This window comes from Ornithorhynchus anatinus, chromosome X2 (genome assembly GCF_004115215.2).
Source record: "Ornithorhynchus anatinus isolate Pmale09 chromosome X2, mOrnAna1.pri.v4, whole genome shotgun sequence".
Taxonomy (NCBI): Eukaryota; Metazoa; Chordata; class Mammalia; order Monotremata; family Ornithorhynchidae; genus Ornithorhynchus; species Ornithorhynchus anatinus.
The window spans coordinates 21,911,339-21,930,587 of record NC_041750.1 but is presented as its reverse complement, the minus strand read 5'-3'; the positions used below and the strand labels follow the sequence as shown (position 1 = coordinate 21,930,587).

The 19,249-nt window shown below is 41.9% G+C and overlaps 1 protein-coding gene across 3 annotated transcripts in view; it reads left to right on the top strand.

The window, feature by feature from the left end:
* The window catches only part of MAK (male germ cell associated kinase), a 33,093-nt gene that overhangs the window by 9,302 nt on the left and 4,542 nt on the right, over positions 1–19,249 (top strand). For 2 of the 3 annotated variants that reach the window (XM_001514313.4, XM_007670575.3), the window contains exons 4-13: positions 1,972–2,093; positions 3,249–3,328; positions 6,603–6,735; positions 7,723–7,894; positions 8,431–8,598; positions 9,206–9,514; positions 9,966–10,138; positions 11,581–11,729; positions 14,017–14,148; positions 18,856–18,978. In XM_001514313.4, coding sequence (XP_001514363.2) covers positions 1,972–2,093; positions 3,249–3,328; positions 6,603–6,735; positions 7,723–7,894; positions 8,431–8,598; positions 9,206–9,514; positions 9,966–10,138; positions 11,581–11,729; positions 14,017–14,148; positions 18,856–18,978 — 1,561 coding nt within the window. The remainder of the gene's footprint in view (positions 1–1,971; positions 2,094–3,248; positions 3,329–6,602; positions 6,736–7,722; positions 7,895–8,430; positions 8,599–9,205; positions 9,515–9,965; positions 10,139–11,580; positions 11,730–14,016; positions 14,149–18,855; positions 18,979–19,249) is intronic. The other variant, XM_029053160.1, reaches the window with a different exon arrangement.

Sequence of the window (19,249 nt, the reverse complement as noted above, 5' to 3'; positions counted from 1 at the left end):
TCCTGCTGGTTGATCAGGGATGGGTGGCAGAGAGTAGCTCAATGGCAGCTGTAGACAAGATGAAACTCTCTAATCCAATCCCCCTCCCCAACCAACCAATCTTATTTATTGAGCGCTTACTGTGTGCAGAGTACTGAACTAAGCTCTGGGGAGAGTACAATCTTCCAGGAAAGTTAATAGTGAGATGGGTGTCAGAGGGTGGATCAACCACAGAGGAGGAAGAAAACATAGATAATCCCAGAAAAAAAGAAGCAAGAAGAGCAGAGAAGAGACAGAAGGAAAAGGGAAGTGAGCACTGTCACTTTGTCATGCTTCCAAAGCATCCCCCCATCCCTGTGCCTAAACCCAACCAAGTCTCCCAGGGCTCACGTCTCCCCAATCCTCAAAAACTTCCAACTGTTTCCTATCCCTCCGTGCATCGAGCAGAAACTCATGATCACTGACTTCCTGCTTATCCATCCTCTTCTTCCATCACACCCAAACTCGTATTCTTCATCCCTCTCAAACTTGCCTACCCTGTGCCTCATTCTCATCTCTTCCACCTCTGCCTTCTTGCTCACATCTCCGCTGCTCCCTGGAACCTGCTCCCTCTTCAAATCCAACAGACCAAGGTTCTCTTCACCTTCAAAGCCCTTCTGAAATCACATCTGACCCAAGATGCCCTCCCTGATTACATCCCTCTCCCTACTGACACTTCAGAACTTACCCCTACCTAAGCATTTAAGTACTCAGGAACCCTTAACAGTTATGTACATATCTTTCTACTCGACCACTTCTTCTTGTCTGTAATGTACTTTGTCTTCCCCACTATATTGTAAACTCCTTGAGGCCAGGGATTATGTCTTCTAATTTTATGGTACTCTCCCAAGCATTTAGTACAGTGCTTTGCATACACTGGGTGTTCAGTAAATGCTATTGATTGATCGATTGACTGACTGGGACATATAACCTGGTACAAGTATTTTATCCTCATTTCCACAGATGAGAAAAATGAGGCACGGGGAAATTATGACTTGCTCAAGGTCACCCAGTTGACAATTGGTGGAGACAGGATTAGAACTCAGGTCTCCTGACTTCCAGGCCTGTGATCTTTCCACTAGATCTTGCTGTAGGAGGAAAGGAGACCAAATATCAGCCAGCAGTCAGAGAAATTTGAACTCACGTTCCATTTCTCCTTCCGAAAAGGTAGCAGGTCGGCCTTACTGGCAGGCAGAAGCTTACAGTGACACTTGGTGATCCCAGTGAGTGTTGCCAGAATCAGGGAAATCTTTCATTATAAAGCTGGGTAGTTCATTGGAAAAATGTTGAAGTTAATGGAGGACGACTGTGGCTAAAGAAATAGTAGTTACACTCACTCCATAGCATTCCGAACTAAGCACGTGGGAGAGAGTAATAAAAGCAAAATCCATGTCAATTAATCAGTCGTATTTACTTGAGCATTTACTATGTGCATAGCACTGAACTAAGCACTTGGGAAAGTCCTGTCCTCATTTTTTTTCACGATATTTGTTAAGGCCTTATTATGTGCTAGACACTCTACTAAGTTTTGGGGGTAGATACAAGTTAATCAGGTTGTACACAGTCCCTGTCCCACATGGGGCTCACAGTCTTAATCCTCATATTACAGATGAGGGAACTGAGGCACAGAGAAGGTAAATGGCTTGGCCATAGTCACAAAGCAGACAGGTAGCAGAGCCAGGATGAGATCCCAGTCCTTCTGACTTCCGGGCCCAATGCTCCATCCACTAGGCCATGCTGCTTCTCATGGAGTTTACAGTCTACATTTACAATCAGTGATTTGCGATAACAATCTGTCCTAATGAGATTGTACCTAAAAACTCTTGTCCTGTGGTTATTATCAATAATGACCCAGATGGAAAGTCTGTAAAGTTCTGTGGCACTTTTCTTATTTAAACTCTCAGAGATTAATCACTTCGTCGAATGTGATAATGCATATTTGCTGTATTGCAGTCTCTGAAGAAACTTAATCATGCCAATGTGATTAAACTGAAAGAAGTTATCAGAGAAAATGACCATCTTTATTTTGTGTTTGAATATATGAAGGAGAATCTCTATCAGTTAATGAAGGACAGGTATGTCCATTTTAAGGTGTAATATTTGAAATGGAATTTGCTTCCCTCCCATAAAATCCACTAAGCCACCATTATGCAATAGTTTTTCAGGACATAGTTTTCTAAATGCTCATATTTTCAACACTTCAGAAATGAGACATAGAAAAACTTTTAAAAATAGTACCTTGCAGTACCTAGTACATTTTACTGTGAGGTAATTTTACACAGGGAATGTGTCCGTTATATTGTTTTGAACTCTCCTAAGCGCTTAGTACCATGCTCCTCAACAGTAAGTGCTCAGTATATACGACTAATCAATTGATTTTTACCCTTTACATTTCACAGTCAGTGAATTTTGTCATGTAACTTGAGCATTTCATTACACTTGGTGAGCATTCTATTTATGGGAAAATTAAAAATGGTCTATGAGGAGATTTAGTAAAAGCAAAATTCAAGTTTGCCCACTTATACGCTTTCTCTCTTTGTTTTGATCTGTTTCTTTCTCACTCTTTCTCTCTCTGATACACGTATGTGCATGTACACACACACGTGATACTTGCCCCTGTTGTCAGAGACCACTACTGACGGACTCACCGCTGACTCCGTCCTTCAAATTTATTGAGCGCTTACTGCATACAGAGCCTTGTATTAAGTGGTTGGGAGAGTACAAGATAACAGACACCTTCCCTGCCCACAGGAATAAGCAGTTGGAGGGCGGAAGAATCTGGGGTCTCCACCTTGTGGAGTTTAGCCTCGTGTCCTGGTGTAGAAGGAGGGGTCTCCATTTAAAGTCCTGCCCTCCTCAGTAGAGGGACTGTGGTTGAGTCTCGGAAGCAGAGGCAGCAGCAATACCTCACTTCCTTCTTCTTAATTCTGTCAGCCTCTTTCCTGAACTTAACTAATGTGGCAGAAGTTCTCAGCCACAGCGCAAACATTTGCAGACACCCCCAGGATAATTAGAGAGTAGACGCGCACAGACTTGGGTTCTCAATGTTAAAGGCGATGATGTCAGGAATAAAATAAAGACAGATTTTTCCCATTTCTCAATTGGCACTGAGATGAGGAAGACATGTTGGGGGTTTTTTCATATTGCAAAAAATTGGGGGAAAATGTCCGCTGTTCCAGTTGAGTTTTTTTTGAGAATGACTTGAAATTGTTCACTTATTTTCTTCACAGAAACAAGTTGTTCCCTGAGTCAGTCATCAGAAACATCATGTATCAAATACTGCAGGGGTTAGCTTTCATCCATAAACACGGTAGGTTTATTCTGAATGTCACTGCACTGTCCCCTCTGAATAAGATAACACACTGGATACAATTATTTAATAATAATAAAAATAATAATAATAATAATTGTGGCATCTGTTACTTACTATGTGCCTGGCACCACTGAGCACTGGGATAGATACAAGACAATCTGGTTGGACACAGTCCCTGTCCCACAGAGGGCTCCAAATCTCAGTCCCCATTTTACGGATATAGTAATTGAGGCACAGAGAAGCTGAGTGACTTGCCCAAAGTCACATAGAAGACAAGTGGCAGAGCAGGGATTAGAATCCAGGTCCTTCTGACTCCCAGGCCCACTTTCTATCCACCAGGCCACACTGCTTCTCTAGCTTGTCTTTGGCACATGGTAAGCACTTAACAAATGCCATTTAAAAAAGATAGTACCAGTATGAACTAATCTGCTGGCACAGATATATATGCAAATGAACACTCATGTGGCTACAGAGTTAAATCCACTTGTTTCTATGCTCCTTCTGATCTCTGGGCAACTTTCTGATATGGCTTTGGCACCCACAGCCAACTCCAGTCCCATCAATGGTCTGAGTCTGCTGATTGCCTGGGAAACAGGTTGAGCCCAGTAAGATGCCGAGTGCAACCCCAGCCCTGGATTGGTTTTCGATCACACGGGGCGTAAGCCCTGAATTTCACCTTGTTCAAGGGTCCACTACAGAGCAAGCTCCCCACTGTCTCGGGTGGATGGATCAGGAAATAGGATTCTGACCTGCAGCCAAATGGGAGAGGAAGGAAGTGGGTAGACTCTGAGCTTGGCTGTGCCAGCACCTCTTAACTATATTCAATCGGTTAATCATATTTACCGAGCATTTACTGTGTGCAGAGCACCGTACTAAGCGTTTGGGAGAGTACAGTATAGCAGAGTCAGTAGATATGTTTCCTGCCCACAGTGTGCCTTCAGTCTAGAGGGGGAGCTTCAGGCCACGAGACATCAAACTTCCATAATTGGGACAGATATTTCAGAGAGTCCTATCGAAGATAGGAGGCCCCAAATTCTTCAAATTCCTGCTCCTGCTCTTTTGTGGGGGGGCCGGTATTTATTAAGCGCCAGGTACCGTTCTAAGTGCTGGGATAGATACAAACTCATCAGGCTGGACCTAGTCCTTGTCCCACATTAGGTTCACAGTCTTAATCCCTGTTTTACAGATGAGGTAACTGAGGCCCAGGGAAGTGAAGTGACTTGGCCCGGGTCACACAGCCAACACCCCAGATCCTTCTGATTCCAGGCTCGTGTTCCAGGCACTAGGGCCACGCTGCTTCTCAAATGGAGGTGTCAAAAGTAGGAGTTTAGCTGAGGAGGGAAGTCCCGGCAGTTTTGAGTGCCAGTGATGATTTTCCCAAACGTGCGGGATTGCAGTAATCTCACCCTTTTTTCCTACACCAGCCACTAGAAGGGGTAACGACTATGGCTATTCCCCAGTTAATGGTCTTAAATGAGTCTCTGAAAAGAGAACGTCAGTGAGAGAGAGCAAAAGGAAGTGCAGTTTCCATTAGGAAATAATGCACTTTGATCCCCTGCACCCCTGGCATTTTCATCTGTACCCCTGAAGCACTTGATGTTCCCCCCTCCCCCAGCTACCCAGCACTTTTGTACACATCCATTTCCCTTACCTGTAATTTATTAATGTCAGTCTCCCCTTCTAGACTGTAAGCTCCTTGTGGGAAGGGATCGTGTCCACCAATCCTACTGCACTGTACTCTCCCAAGTGCCCAGTACAGCGATCGGCCCACAATAAGAGCTCAATAAAGCACTCGACCACCTTGCCCCCTCCTACCTCACCTCGCTACTCTCCTCTGACAACACTGCCCGCACACCTCACTCCTCTAATGCCAACCTACTCACTGAACCTTGATCTTGCCTAACTCCTCACCAACCTCTCTGCCCCCCGTCCTGCCTCTGGCCTGGAACGCTGTGCCTCTTCAGATCCGACAGACGATCATTCTCCCCACTTTCAAAGCCTTAGTGAAGGCACCTCCCCTCTCCAAGAGGCTTTCCATGACTAAGCCCTCTTTTTCTCTTCTTCCATTCCCTTCTGCGTCACCCTGATTAGCACCTCAGCCCCACAGCACCTAAATAAATAATTTATTTATTTAGAATAATGTCAGTCTCCCCCTCTAGTCTGTAAGCTCGTTGTGGGCAGGGACTGTATCTACCATCTCTGTTATATTGCTGTATCGTACTTTCCCGAGTGCTTAATACAGTGCTCTTTACACGTTAAGCTCTCAAATATGATTTACTGATTGATAATACTATTGATTGATTAATTGACTGGTTACCTTAATGTGCTTCCCAGATTTAAAACTTTGGCCCAAACAATATAAATATATTAAAAAAATGGTGATAAATTCACTCATTTGAATGAATAAACATATTTAAAAAGTGGTGAAAAAAATCACTCAGTCGTATTTATTGAGCTCCTACTGTGTACAGAGCATGGTATTAAGTGCTTGGGAGAGTACACAACAATATAACAGACACATTCCCTGCTCACAATGACCTTACAGTTTAAAAAACCCACAAACATAATAATAGGATAAAATTGCAGTGTCAATGTGAACCAATAGTCAAAGATTTTCAATTGGATGTTTGCATAATTGAAAATCTTTGACTATATAGGTAAATACTTAATTTTTAAATGTTATCTTTCACATCCTATTCAGCAAAAAGTACCTTGTGCTATTAATGCTATATAGATCACAATTATCCAAGGCTAAAGTGCAATGGAATTAAGTCAGCAAATCAAGTTAATCGGGCTGAGGTGGAGGGGAAAGAAAGTGCCCAAACCAAGAGAAACATTACACTTGAAGTGAGAATACTGCAAAAATGCCATTAAAGAAATTTGAAAGCTGTTAACCACAAAGAAAGCCAAAAATGTATTATAATGGGGGAATGCATCACATAGTAAGAAAACAGAGCAATTAAATGCACGGAAGAAAGGAAAAAAGAAGTGAATGCATTGAATTTTACTTTGTGTGTTTCTGGGCTACAAAAATAGACAGCTACAAATCAAAGCATCTCACCTTTTTACAAGAGAATTAGAAAAATCCATCTTGTTTTTTAACCAATTATAACCTTTAGATTCTCCTAATATATCAGTAACTCTGAAATGGGCTTCTTAAACCCCATTTCACATTTCTTATCAATGGAAGTTTTATTCCCTTGAGGAATTTGTGATCAAGACAATTAAAATCGTACCGATTCACTGGATTTTCCTTTCTCAACTCCTAAAGGTTTCTTCCATCGCGATATGAAGCCTGAAAATCTGCTTTGTATGGGTCCAGAACTTGTAAAAATTGCTGATTTTGGGCTAGCGAGAGAATTACGGTCCCAGCCACCATATACGGATTACGTATCTACCAGATGGTGAGTGATCCGCAACGGCAAGAGAACTAGATGTGCGGTATAATTAAAATTCTCTTAATATTTTCATCTAAACCTTCCAAAGGTTTAATTGAGGATAACGTGAAACCCAGAAAACTGCCTCTACGATAGGCTAGGGAAGATTGTTTAAAAGAATGATCCATTTGGCCTCCGTACCCAACCAACCTTCTCCTGATGATCCTTCCCTTCTCATCCCAAAACAATCACTACCCCCACCTTCAAAACCTTATTGAAAGCTCCTCTCCTCCAAGAAGTCTTCCCTGACTAAGCCCTCATTTCCTCTTCACCCCCTCCCTTCTGCATCACAAAGTAAAAGTTTGGAAGCAATCCTGGATTTCTGAGGTTTGTGCGGGTTGAGAAAGAGGTGGGAATAAATAAGGACATCAGAGAGGCAAGACCAGATAAAGAAACCTCCGGTAAAAGACCCCACCTCACCTTGGTTAACATATGCAACCCTCAGGAAGCTCATCAGTGTCCACGTCCAGGCTTCTTGTACTGCCAGGGATGATGTTCCACAAGTGGAGCCCTAGTTCACAAGCAGCTAGTTCCTTCTGCTTGAGCCACCATCTGGAAATACTAATAACTGTGGTATTTATTAAGGATTTACTGCTATGTGAAGCACTATATTAAGCACTGTGGGAGATGCAATATAAGCAGGTTGGACACAAATCCCTATCTCACCTGAGGCCTCACAGCCTAAGGGGAAGGAAGAACAGGTATCCTAGCCCCATTTTTACGAACGAAGAAACTGAAGCACAAAGAAGATAATGACTTACCCAAGGTCACACAGCAGGCAAGTGGAGGACTTGGGATTGGAACCCACATCTCCTGATCTCAGACTGGTGCTCTTTCTCCTAGGCCACACTGCAACTCACAATTCCAATGTGTGGGGGGAGTCCTATGAGGAAAAATCTTTGAGAACTTGCAGAAACCTCTGTAAAACCGCAGACCTTCTTTTCACTTTCACAGGTACCGCGCCCCTGAAGTTTTGTTGAGATCGTCGGTTTATAGCTCTCCCATTGATGTGTGGGCTGTAGGAAGCATCATGGCTGAGCTATACACGTTAAGACCACTTTTCCCAGGGACAAGTGAGGTCGATGAAATCTTCAAAATTTGCCAAGTGTTAGGGACTCCCAAGAAGGTAAGCAACTTTGCCCCTTAGGCATAGAAATGGGGCCAGACTCTCATTTCTCTCCACCCTGAATTGGTCTTCTAAGCCCATGAGCAACATCCATTTCAGAAGGACAGAAGGATCCAGTGGGTGTGCAAGCCATAGGAAGCTGACTCGCTTATAAAGGATCAACTGATCACTTTTAGGAACTTTAAGGATATTTTGATAGACTTTATGGTTAAAGAAACCTTTGTCTATATGGGGTAACTTGTCAAAAAGTTGAAAATATCACAAGGTTTCAGTGATAATATTAAGACTATAATCCAAATCTTAAAGTGCCTAAATCCTAAACTGTGATCTCATAAATGGGACTCAGTCCTTTTGTACAAGTACTTTTGAGGTGTGAGTATTGTGTGGGAATGCATTAAGGCAAGATTTAGAGATCCTCTTGCATTAACAAGTAGGTTTCAAGTAAATTTGCTATTTCTAAATGGATTATTAATGCCTTGAGGGAATAAATGAACTGTTTCCTCCTCCTTTCTTTTCAAAACAAAACAAATGAACAGAGTGATTGGCCAGAGGGATATCAGCTTGCTTCCTCCATGAATTTCCGCTTTCCACAGTGTGTTCCCATCAACTTGAAAACTCTTATTCCCAATGCCAGTAGTGACGGATTACAGCTTATGAGCGACATGCTGCATTGGAATCCAAAGAAACGACCGACAGCAAGCCAGGTACACTGAAAAATCTTGTGATGAAAAGCATACATTTCATCTATCTTTCCTTACTCTGTGTCAAGCACCGTTCTAGGCTCTGGGGTAGATATACGTTTTTCAGGGTGGACACAGTCCCTGTCCCTCATGGGTCTCACAATCTTAATCCCCATTTTATTATTATTATTATGATATCTGTTAAATGCTTACTACGTGTCAGACACTCTACTAAGCTCTGGGGTGGATACAAGAAAATCAAGTTGGACACAGTCCCTGTCCCATGTGGGGCTCACAGTCTCAATCCCTATTTTACAGATGAGGTAACTGAGGCCAGGAGAAGTGAAGTGACTTGCTCAAGGCCACGCAGCAGACAAGTAGTAGAGCCAGGATTAGAACCCATGACCTTCTGACTCCCAAGCCTGTGCTCTATCCACTATGCCATGCTGCTTGGGCGGCAACGAGAAGGGAAGTGACTTGCCCCAAGTCACACAGCAGGCAAGTGGCAGAGCTGGGTCTGGAACCCAGGTCCTCTGTCTCCCAGTCACCTGCTTTTTCCATTAGGCTGCTGTCCATTTCTGTGGTTTAGCTGTGAATGGCCTACTCTAATATATCTCCTATGCTTTTTCAGGCTTTGAAGTACCCCTTTTTTCAAGTTGGTCAAATAGTAGGATCTCCTCCACAATATATGGAAAAGAAGCAATCTCTTCATAAACAATTTCAGCTTACAGAGCCTAAACCGCCATTGTCTGAGTTTGAAATTCAGCACCCCCTAAATGCACTGGACAAGAATCAACTACAGGCCCAATCAAGACTTAACCATCAACCACTACAGCCAATTCAGCTGCTAAAGAACATGATCGTCCAGCAGATTCCAAAACAACAGCCTCAGCGAAAGCAACAACAATTATTTCCAAGTATCAGCAAAAACCCATCTCCTGTAAGTTTTTGTCAAGCAGAGTTAAAAGGGAATTCGTGGAACAAATGAGGTGTTGGAGCTTATCTAAGAAAATCTCGAAAGACCATGCAACTTGCATTTTGAGGCCTCTACTCAAGGGTCTGAGCTATATCTCAGTAATTTGCGTAACTTATGACAAGAAAAACATTTAGTTACTAAGAAATGCAATACACTTAGAAATGTATTTTGAAATATAAGGTAGTAGAAGTGTAAAGTTAGCTTTGCGAATGCTTCAGAATTGAAAAAAACCCAGTGACTTGGACCTAAAATGAAGATTTTTAACCAAGGCAGAATGTCAAATAGATGGCTTCTCTAGGCTGCCCCTAAAATTTTGAAAATGCTAATATTTAACTGTGAGCCAGAGATAAACAGTGGATTAAAAGAGGGATGCTCTAGCAGGTGCTAATATAAAAATTTGATTTTTCTACTACAGAAGCAAAATGGTGCTGTTGGCTATAAAAATGGTAGGCGGCGTTGGGGTCAAAATTTGTTTAAAACAGATGATAGCTGGGAAGATTTTGACAACTCTGACCTTGGAGCTGTACATTCCAAGAAGCCCAGCATGTCTGTTTTAAAAGAAAAGAAAGCAAAAGATTCTTCATTTAGGTAAGGCCTGCAGTTTGATAAGAAAACAAGATTTTATCTTCTGTCAACTCTGTAAAGATTTTGGTATATTTTAAAAACAGAGAGGTTATATACTGTTTGTTTTTCAAAGCTTATATTGACATAAGGGGGACTGAAATCATGACTTTTATACTGTGTAAAGAATCCAACGCATTATAGAATCTCAGCAAGTACCACTGATGTTTATAATGATAACATAATTTGGAAGATCACATGTGCGGGCTATGAGTGTATGTGCTTTTTGCTGGAAAGGAGGTTTTTAAGGCTCTTGGCTAGATAATTTAGCTAGATCTCTAACTATGGACTTGGTTAATTGGAATTTGCTTTGGAGCAAAGGGAAAAGTCCTCTGAAATAACTGCCCTGAAGTCGGCTCTTTGACTCCCCTTTTCTCCAGTGTCACTGCTGTCCAACTTGGAGACAATGGGGCCTCGGAGGACGGAAAGGCAGACTTGGCACTCACACTGTGAATAGTGTGGACGGGGACCTAAACTCCCTGTGTTTGCTGCACATCTTCTCAGTGCTTAGAGGAAGGGGTGGATTACTAATGTGGACTCTCAAGGCTTTCAGTCTTGCCAGGAACCCCAGAACTATGATTCCTAGAAGCCCTTGCAATTTTAAGCACCCCCTACCCCCAACCTCCTCCATTTTCCACCCATGTTTGGTATGACATTGAAGGAGGAGGGCTCTGAGAGAGAATTCTGCTCTACTCCCTCTTACCTAGACTATGAGCCCCACCCATGTGGGCCAGGGACCCTGTCTAACCTCATTATCTCACATTAGTACAGTGCTTGGCACATAGTAAGCGCTTCATAGACACCATTATTAAGATGCTGACTTTGATTTATCCCTCACAACCCAAACTATCCTAATCAATAAGATTTACCAATTACCTTTAGTAGTCAGATGATGGCAGTGATTCTTCACCTAGTCATGCCTCTTTTTAATCTTCAGGCCAAGTATTAACTCATAATCCCCTTAATTTTGAAAGCTTGGTTCTCCAGAAAGATGAAGAAACCACATGATGTAATTTTCTAGCTTTCAGTGGTTACTCTGTTTCCCCTTGTCTTGTAGTTGGAAAGCTTCAGTCAAACATAGGAGTCAGGCAGTCGTTAATTGATGAAGTCCCCAGTCTATCCTAAGCTAGTCAGAGCTGATGGAACTGGTTCGTTTGAATCACATTTATGGTTTTTGAAAAGATTTATGTAGTTTAGAGGACTACAGAGGAGCTTAATATTCTCTTATTTGGATATACATATCACAGATTGTAAGCAGTGAGATGGTAAATTCCCTGAGGATGGGCATTGTGTCTTCTACCTTTTTTTTATGTTCCCCAAGTGCCAAGTATAATGCTCTGTGTGCAGAAGATGCTTAATAACTATGGATGATCCTGACAATGAACACTATTTTACATATTGATTTTCAGTGATCCAGACCCAGCTCCCGCAAGCTGCAACCAGGCCAGAGGGGAAAACAAGAGTTTGCCAGCTGGGGCTTTTTTAAAAAATGACACTGACTTATCAACTGCTTCGACCGCCAAACAATATTACCTGAGACAATCAAGATACCTTCCAGGTGAGGTATTCATAATTGTGGTATTTAAATGCCTACTACATGCCAGGCACTGTACTAAGCGCTGGGGTAGATATAAGCTAATCAGGTTGGACACAATTCCTGTCCCATATGGGACTCATGGTCTTAATCCCCATTTTACAGATAAGGTCACTGAGGCATAGTGAAGTGACTTGCCCAAGGTCACACAGCAGACAGGTGGCAGACCAGGGATTAGAACCCAAGCCCTTCTGACTCCCAGGCCTATACTCTATCCATTAGGCCACACTGCTTCGGCTATCCCTCCTTCCCTCCACTCTCTTTTCCATCAGAGCTCTTCTGTGTTTTTGTCTCTACCTCCAATTTCTTCTGGTAGCTTGAATGAATAGCAGTAACAGGAGTAATAAAGATATTTATTGAACATCCACTGGGTGCAGTAAACAAATGGAATCTGAAACATAATAATAATAATAATAATGTTGGTATTTGTTAAGCGCTTACTATGTTCAGAGCACTGTTCTAAGTGCTAGGGTACATTCACAGGGTAATCAGGTTGTCCCACATGAGGCTCACAGTCTTCATCCCCATTTTACAGATGAGGAGTAACTGAAGCACAGAGAAGTCAAGTGACTTGCCATAGTCACACAGCTGACAAGTGGCAGAGTCGGGATTCGAATCCATGACCTCTGACTCCCAAGCCCGAGCTCTTTCCTCTGAGCCATGTTCTCTGCCCACAACCATCTTACACACTAATGGTCCCATTCCACCAACTCACCTCTCAAGCCATTTTTTTTAACAGTACTTTTAAAGCGTTTACTATGTGCCAAGCACTGTACTAAGCCCAAGGGTAGCTCCAAAGTAGCCAAGTTGGACACAGTCCCTGTCTTACATGGGGCTCTGTCTAAATAGGGTGAATATTTTACAAATGAGGAAACTGTGGCACAGAAAAATTAAGTGATTTATCCAAGGCGACATAGACAAGAGGCAGTATGCAGTAGTTTTCACAATAAATTGAATAGTGCATGTAAATGTTTTGTTCACTATAAAGCGAGAAAGATCTCTCAGCTAAACCGTTCTCGCATACAGTTTTTCATGCTTGCCTCGATACTTCTGTTCACTCCCTAACACAGGTCCTCTGACTCCCAGGCCCCTGCTTTTTCCATTAGGCCACGCTACTGTTTGATTAGAGTGATTGCTTCTTTTTATACTTTATCTCAATTCAGCTGCACTGAAATCTAGTCTTGGGGAGGTCATTTTGGGTCCAGGTTGCAGCTTTTCTTAAATAAATGATCACCTTTCCTTATTCCATTCAAAGGTCAACTGCCTATTAATACTGCTTTTCTCTTCTAAAAAAGGGTCCCAGAAGTGTCCATTCCCAGTTTAGGCCTTAGCTCTAAGCCTGGAGGGGAGACAGGAGAATCAGTACCTTAGCCAAGGTGGTTCAGAAGAGTTGGGGCTGGGAGTCTCTACACAACATTTTGATGAAATAAGGAAAATGTAAGCTCATTGTGGGCAGGGAGGGTGTTGTGTGCTTTAGCTATATCTCCTGGCCACTTAATTTTTATGATCTTTGTTAGTAATAAAATGGTAAAATTGTTGGAGTAGGTATAAGATAATCAGGTTGGACACCGTCCTTTTCCTTCATGAGCATGAGGCTTACGCTTTAAGGCGGTGCTGCAATTTGGTAGGTGCTCGATAAATACCATTCTAATTTGTACTACTATTACTCTTAACTTTTTCTAGCTCAGATGTTTGCACTCTTGATGTCTGTTGATATTTATTAACACCTCTACCACATGTTTCTACTAAAAAAAAAAAGCCAACAACAAAAAACAACCCTCTGCTTTCTAGAGCTATGACTCCATCTAGGTGCATATTACCAGAGTGACATTGAGGTTCCTGGTCATTCTAGGACATGTTTTTATAAAATTATAAAATAGGATCCTTGGATCTCTTCATCCTTTTGTATGGGTTAGAATGAGCTGGGGTTTTTATTATTAATTTTAGTTTACTAGAGTAGCAATGATTAGTAAATACTTTCTAAAGTGCATTAACCAGTGCCTCTGGGTGAGTTTTTACTGTTTGTAGCTATTACCTCTATATGTCCATCCTTTTTGATTTAACTTAAGGAACCAAAGCAGTGTGCAGTAGTTTTCACAGTAAATTGAATAGTACATATAAATGTTTTGTTCACTATAAAGCGAGAAAGGATACTGTATTTCAGCTAAACCATTCTCACATACACTGTTTTTCATGCTTGCCTCGATACTTCTGTTCACTCCCTAACCTTTTCAGTGGTTGTTTTTACAAGGTGTAAATCCCAAGAATGTGTCTTTACTAGCCCCTGGTAAAGAAGGAAACCCATATGTTTGGAATAATCAAATGTTTCCCAAGCCTCTGGCATCAATTGGAGAGGGACTGTCTTTCAACAAAAATAATACAGGTAATGAAGAGATGACTTCGAAAAACCACTACTTGGGCATAATTAATGTAAACATTTTTTCTATAAGTGTTTCAAGGGTTAGAAATTCTTCCACTGACCACTTTGCTTCTCTTTTGGTCTAGTGCTCATTCATTTACTCAAAATGAGCCTACACCTGTGGAATTCCTAATATTAGTATTCAAAAAGTCACAGCAAGCAGAACTCACTAACAAGACATCACTTGCTCAGACAAGAAAATCTTTGTAATGGTTCACATAAGTTTCTGCTTGCAGGATACTGGAGAGACTGTGAAGTTACCTAAGACAAGCTCCAGTTCCAATGCCTACCCTTGCTGTGGAGATGACCCCACAGATCAGACTTTTTTGTTAAGCGCTTACTATGTGGCTGGCACTGTTTTAAGTGGTAGGTTAGAAACAAATTAATCAGACCGATACAGTCCCTGTCCCACATGGAGGTCACAGTCTAAGTAGGAAGGAGAACAGCTATTGAACATTTTGCAGGTGAGGAAACCGCGGCACAGAGAAGTTAAATGACATACCCAAGATCATTCAGCCAGCAAGTGGAGTCAGGATTAGAACCCTGGTCCTCCGGCTCCCAGGCCCATGCTTTATGCACTAGGCCACACTGCTTAGCCATGGTTTTCCAATGAAGACTTAGACCACCTTTTGGACCTTTTACCACTAAAGTCAGCTGGCTCAACATCAAAACACCTGGCTTCTCCAAGGCAATTCAGTAAGGCGAAGTGATTTAAGCAGCAATTCAAGAATAGTATCATTGAGGCTATGTCTCAATTGCCTGGCACCAGTTCACACTCACCAGTCACAGGTTCCCAAGGGTTTTCTGAGCAATTCAGCAATTCTGTAGCACTTTGGTACATATTTATTTATCTTCTATACTATTTAAGCACTTTTTCATTCACCTCTTTTCCCATTCTCCTTTTTTCCCACCTGTAAACCATTTTGTGGGTCTCCCCCATTTGACTGTTAACTTCTTGAGGACAAAATTATGTGTGTCACCTCTTTGGTGCCCCCACAAAAGTACTCGAAATTCAGTCACTCTACAAATAGGAGGTGCCCAAAAAAGACTAATGTTAATTTCAGAAACCTTGAAATCTTAACATATTAAAGCACCAGTATAAGATCTCTTAAGGCTCACATCTCATTTGGGGAGCTAATTTATCCACAAGAGTAAGAGTGGAGATAGGAAATGCCCCTTTGGGAACCACAGATAGGCCTCAGACCTAAGACTTCAGGAACAAAGCCTGGTCACAGGAACTGTGGATGGTGTTAGTGGTTTAGGCTGCACTTCTCACACTCCCTGTCAGTTTTTTGTTAGGGGGACAACCAGCAAAGACTTCAGGTTCTAGTGCAAATTAAGATCCCAGTACACGCAGGGCTCACATGCAGCCAGAGTGACCTCAGTTTAGTGTCATAACTGCTATTTTTGGCCAGCTATTTTTCAGGACTTTTTTTTTTAAAAAAAAAAAAAAGGTATTACGAGCCGTATAATAGATACAAGGTTGGATATAGACCATGTCCCATGTGGGGCTCACGGTCTTAATCCCCATTTGAAAGAGGAAGTAACTGAGATTAAAGAGAAGTGAAATGACTTGGCCAAGGTCACACTGCAGACAAGTGACAGAGCTGGGATTAGAAAAAAATAATCAAGGTACTTGTTAAAGTGCTTACTATGGGCCAAGTACTGTACTAAGCACTGGGTAGATACAAGTTAAGCAGGCTGGACACAGTCCCTGTCCCACATGGGGCTCACACTTATAATCCCATTTTACAGATGAGGTAAATGAGACCCAGAGAAGTGAGTGACATGCCCAGGGTCACACAGCAGACATGTGGTAGAACCAGGATTAGAACCCACATCCTTCTGACTCCCACGCTAATGCTCTACCCACTAGCCCATGCTGCTTCTCTTACTGGGCCTGTCCACCTTGCAGAACACCTGAGGCAATTCTTTAGTCAGAAATTTTCACTACTAATGGCATATAACCCCACAGGCAGAACCTGGACAAGAACCCAATTCACCTGAGTCCCCAAACAGCGTTCTTTCAATCAAATGAGGTTATCTATTGAGCACTTACTGTGTGCAGAGCTTGGGAAAGTACAAAATACAATAGAATTGGTAGATGCAATCCCTGCCCACAAGGAATTTACAATCTATAGGGGAGCTTACTGCCAAGCAGCAGGGCTTCTTCACAAAACTACTAATTAGTTATCTGAATCAAAAATTTGCTAGTTGGCTCTACCAGTTTACAACTTTTAATCTGAGTTTTAAAATAATATTTGTACTGAAACTTTTTGCTTTATATGTTCTAGCAGAGATTTTCTAGATTACTGATTTATTGACAGGAGAGGCTGCTTTCTATCAACTTCTTCTTTCTGGAAGTCAGTCATCTCTTTGATTTTTCTAAAGCAGTTTCCATTCTTTGTATCCTTTCCCTTCATCTGCCTTCTGGGTAGAAGAAAGTATAATTAAACCAATTGAAAAGCTCTCATGCAAAGAAAAATTAGAGGAACCCAAAGGTACTGTACCTGCTGATCATTGTAGATTAGTCCATTCTTATAGTCAGTTTTCTTGACTGATGTTTGTTATTAATGATGATGACATCTATTAACCACCTACTAGGGGTCAAGCACTGGGGTAGATACAAGTTTATCAGATCTAACACAGTCATGAACCCACACGGACTCACCGTCTATCGTATCTCCAACCGACAGATGAAGAACTGAGGCCCAGAGAGGTTAAGTGACTTGCCCAAGCTCAGCCAGCAGGCCAGTAGCAGAGCTGGGACTAGAACCCAGGTCTCCTTCCAGACCTTTGCTCTATCCATTCGGCCATATCTTTTCAGTAGATTTTGCACATAACACTTCACTGAGGCTTCTGGAATTGTTTCCCACTAATCTGGAGTCTTTCATTTGTATATTGTTTGTTACACATCAGCAGGAGTTCCTGGCTGGAATTGGAAGAGCTGCGAGGGAAGGAACAGCACTAGAACGCCTTATCTGAGACTCAGTCTATCCAAGCATTCATTCATTCAATAGTATTTATTGAGCACTTACTATGTGCAGAGCACTGTACTAAGCGCTTGGAATGAACAAGTCGGCAACAGATAGAGACAGTCCCTGCCGTTTGATGGGCTTACAGTCTAATCGGGGGAGACGGACAGACGAGAACAATGGCAATAAATAGAGTCAAGGGGAAGAACATCTCGTAAAAACAATGGCAACTAAATAGAATCAAGGCGATGTACATTTCATTAAGCAGTCCAGTGGGTAGAGGGCAGGGAAGCTTTAAACATCCAATGGAGGGCAGCATGGTCTAGTGAAAACCCCACAGGGTGGAGAGTCCAGAAACCTGGGTTCTAATCTCAGCTACACCACTCATCTGCTGAGTCACCTTGAGCAAATCACTTCACTTCCCTGTACTTCAGTTTTCTCATCTGTAAAATGGTCATATCATTCCTGCTCTTCCGCCCTTTTAGACTGAGACCCTTATGTAGCAGGAACTGTGCCTGCTGATTAACTTGTATGTACCCCGGTGCTTAACATAACATTTGATACATAGTAAACACTGAATAAATCCCTTCATTCTATTCCTCAACTCTTCCCTTCCTTCCCTCTCTCTTATTCTAACCTCCACACACCTACATTCAGGGCATAGGTAATGACCTGGTCAGCCAGGGACTCACTGCAGGATGGGGTTAGGGGGAAGGGGACTCTGCACTCAGGGACATTTTGGAGACTGGCTACAACTGGGGTCAAGGGGAGAAAAGCATCAATTGTCTTCATAAATCAAAAATATTACAGTGCCTTATCTATCAACCAAATCTGCCCCATTCTTTCTAAATGAACAAGCTGATCATGTTACCCAACTTCATAAGGGCATATCAGTCGAAACATATAAACCTTTTCTAATCTTTGAGTTCATGGTAGGACTCATGATATACTTAGTAGGTGCTGATTTAATAAACATAATCATTGTTTAATTTTTAAAAGTCCAGATAGCATGCGACTAGCATGGGCTCTATCATCAATCGATTAATCAGTGTTATTTATTGAGTGCTTACTTATTTATTGAGTGCTTACTATGTGCACTATATTAAGCACCTAGAGAATACAATTCAACACAATTAGTGGACATGTTCCCTGCCCATAACCAGCTTACAGCAAGACACTATAACATTCATTCATCTGCAAGGAAGATTGAAAGAACACATTAAAGCCTTGTTGCCACATGAGAATCTGAAGTAACTGCCCCTCACACAATACCTCAGAATGGAAAACAGATAAATGAGATTTCAGGGAGCAAAAACCTCGGCCTTTGTTTACTCTTGTATTTCTTCAGCTGACTGACATCACCTTTCCTAGCAACAGATCTTCTCTGAAGAACAAGTGTGGTGAATGGATCTCACACTTTTTTTCCCAAAGTATTCAAAACTATTAAGAAGTATGGCAAAACTCAATATCCCCAGGAAAAAATGATAACCACATTCTACATTGGTGATTGTATAAAAAGCCAATGGCCAGGATAAGAACTATCATTTCAAATCATTTAAATAGGCTTAATCACTAAGGAATGAATTTATTTAGAGCAAATAATCATAAAAGAAAACCTCCAAAGATGCTTATAAAAGCAGGTGTGTTCCTGCTTTAGTTTGATGAACATCTGTACAACTTCATCGTCTGTCCACAGGAAGCCTTGAAGGCTACGCTAGTTATAACCAGCATGGAGGATATGTCCCTTCATTTCACAAAAAGGAAGTTGGTTCAGCTGGACAAAGGCTACATTTAGCACCTACTGGTGCCACCAATTCAGGTAAGAAGTCTTCGCTGCTACCTTAGTGAAGCATATGTACTGACCTTTCATTCATTCATTCATTCAATAGTATTTATTGAGCGCTTACTATGCGCAGAGCACTGTACTAAGCGCTTGGAATGTACAATTCGGCAACAGATACACTCCCTGACCAATGATGGGCTCACAGTCTAATTGGGGGAGACGGCAGAGTAAAATAGAACAAAACGAAAACAAGACAACTTAATCACAATAAATAGAATCGAGGGGATGTACACCTCATTAACAATAT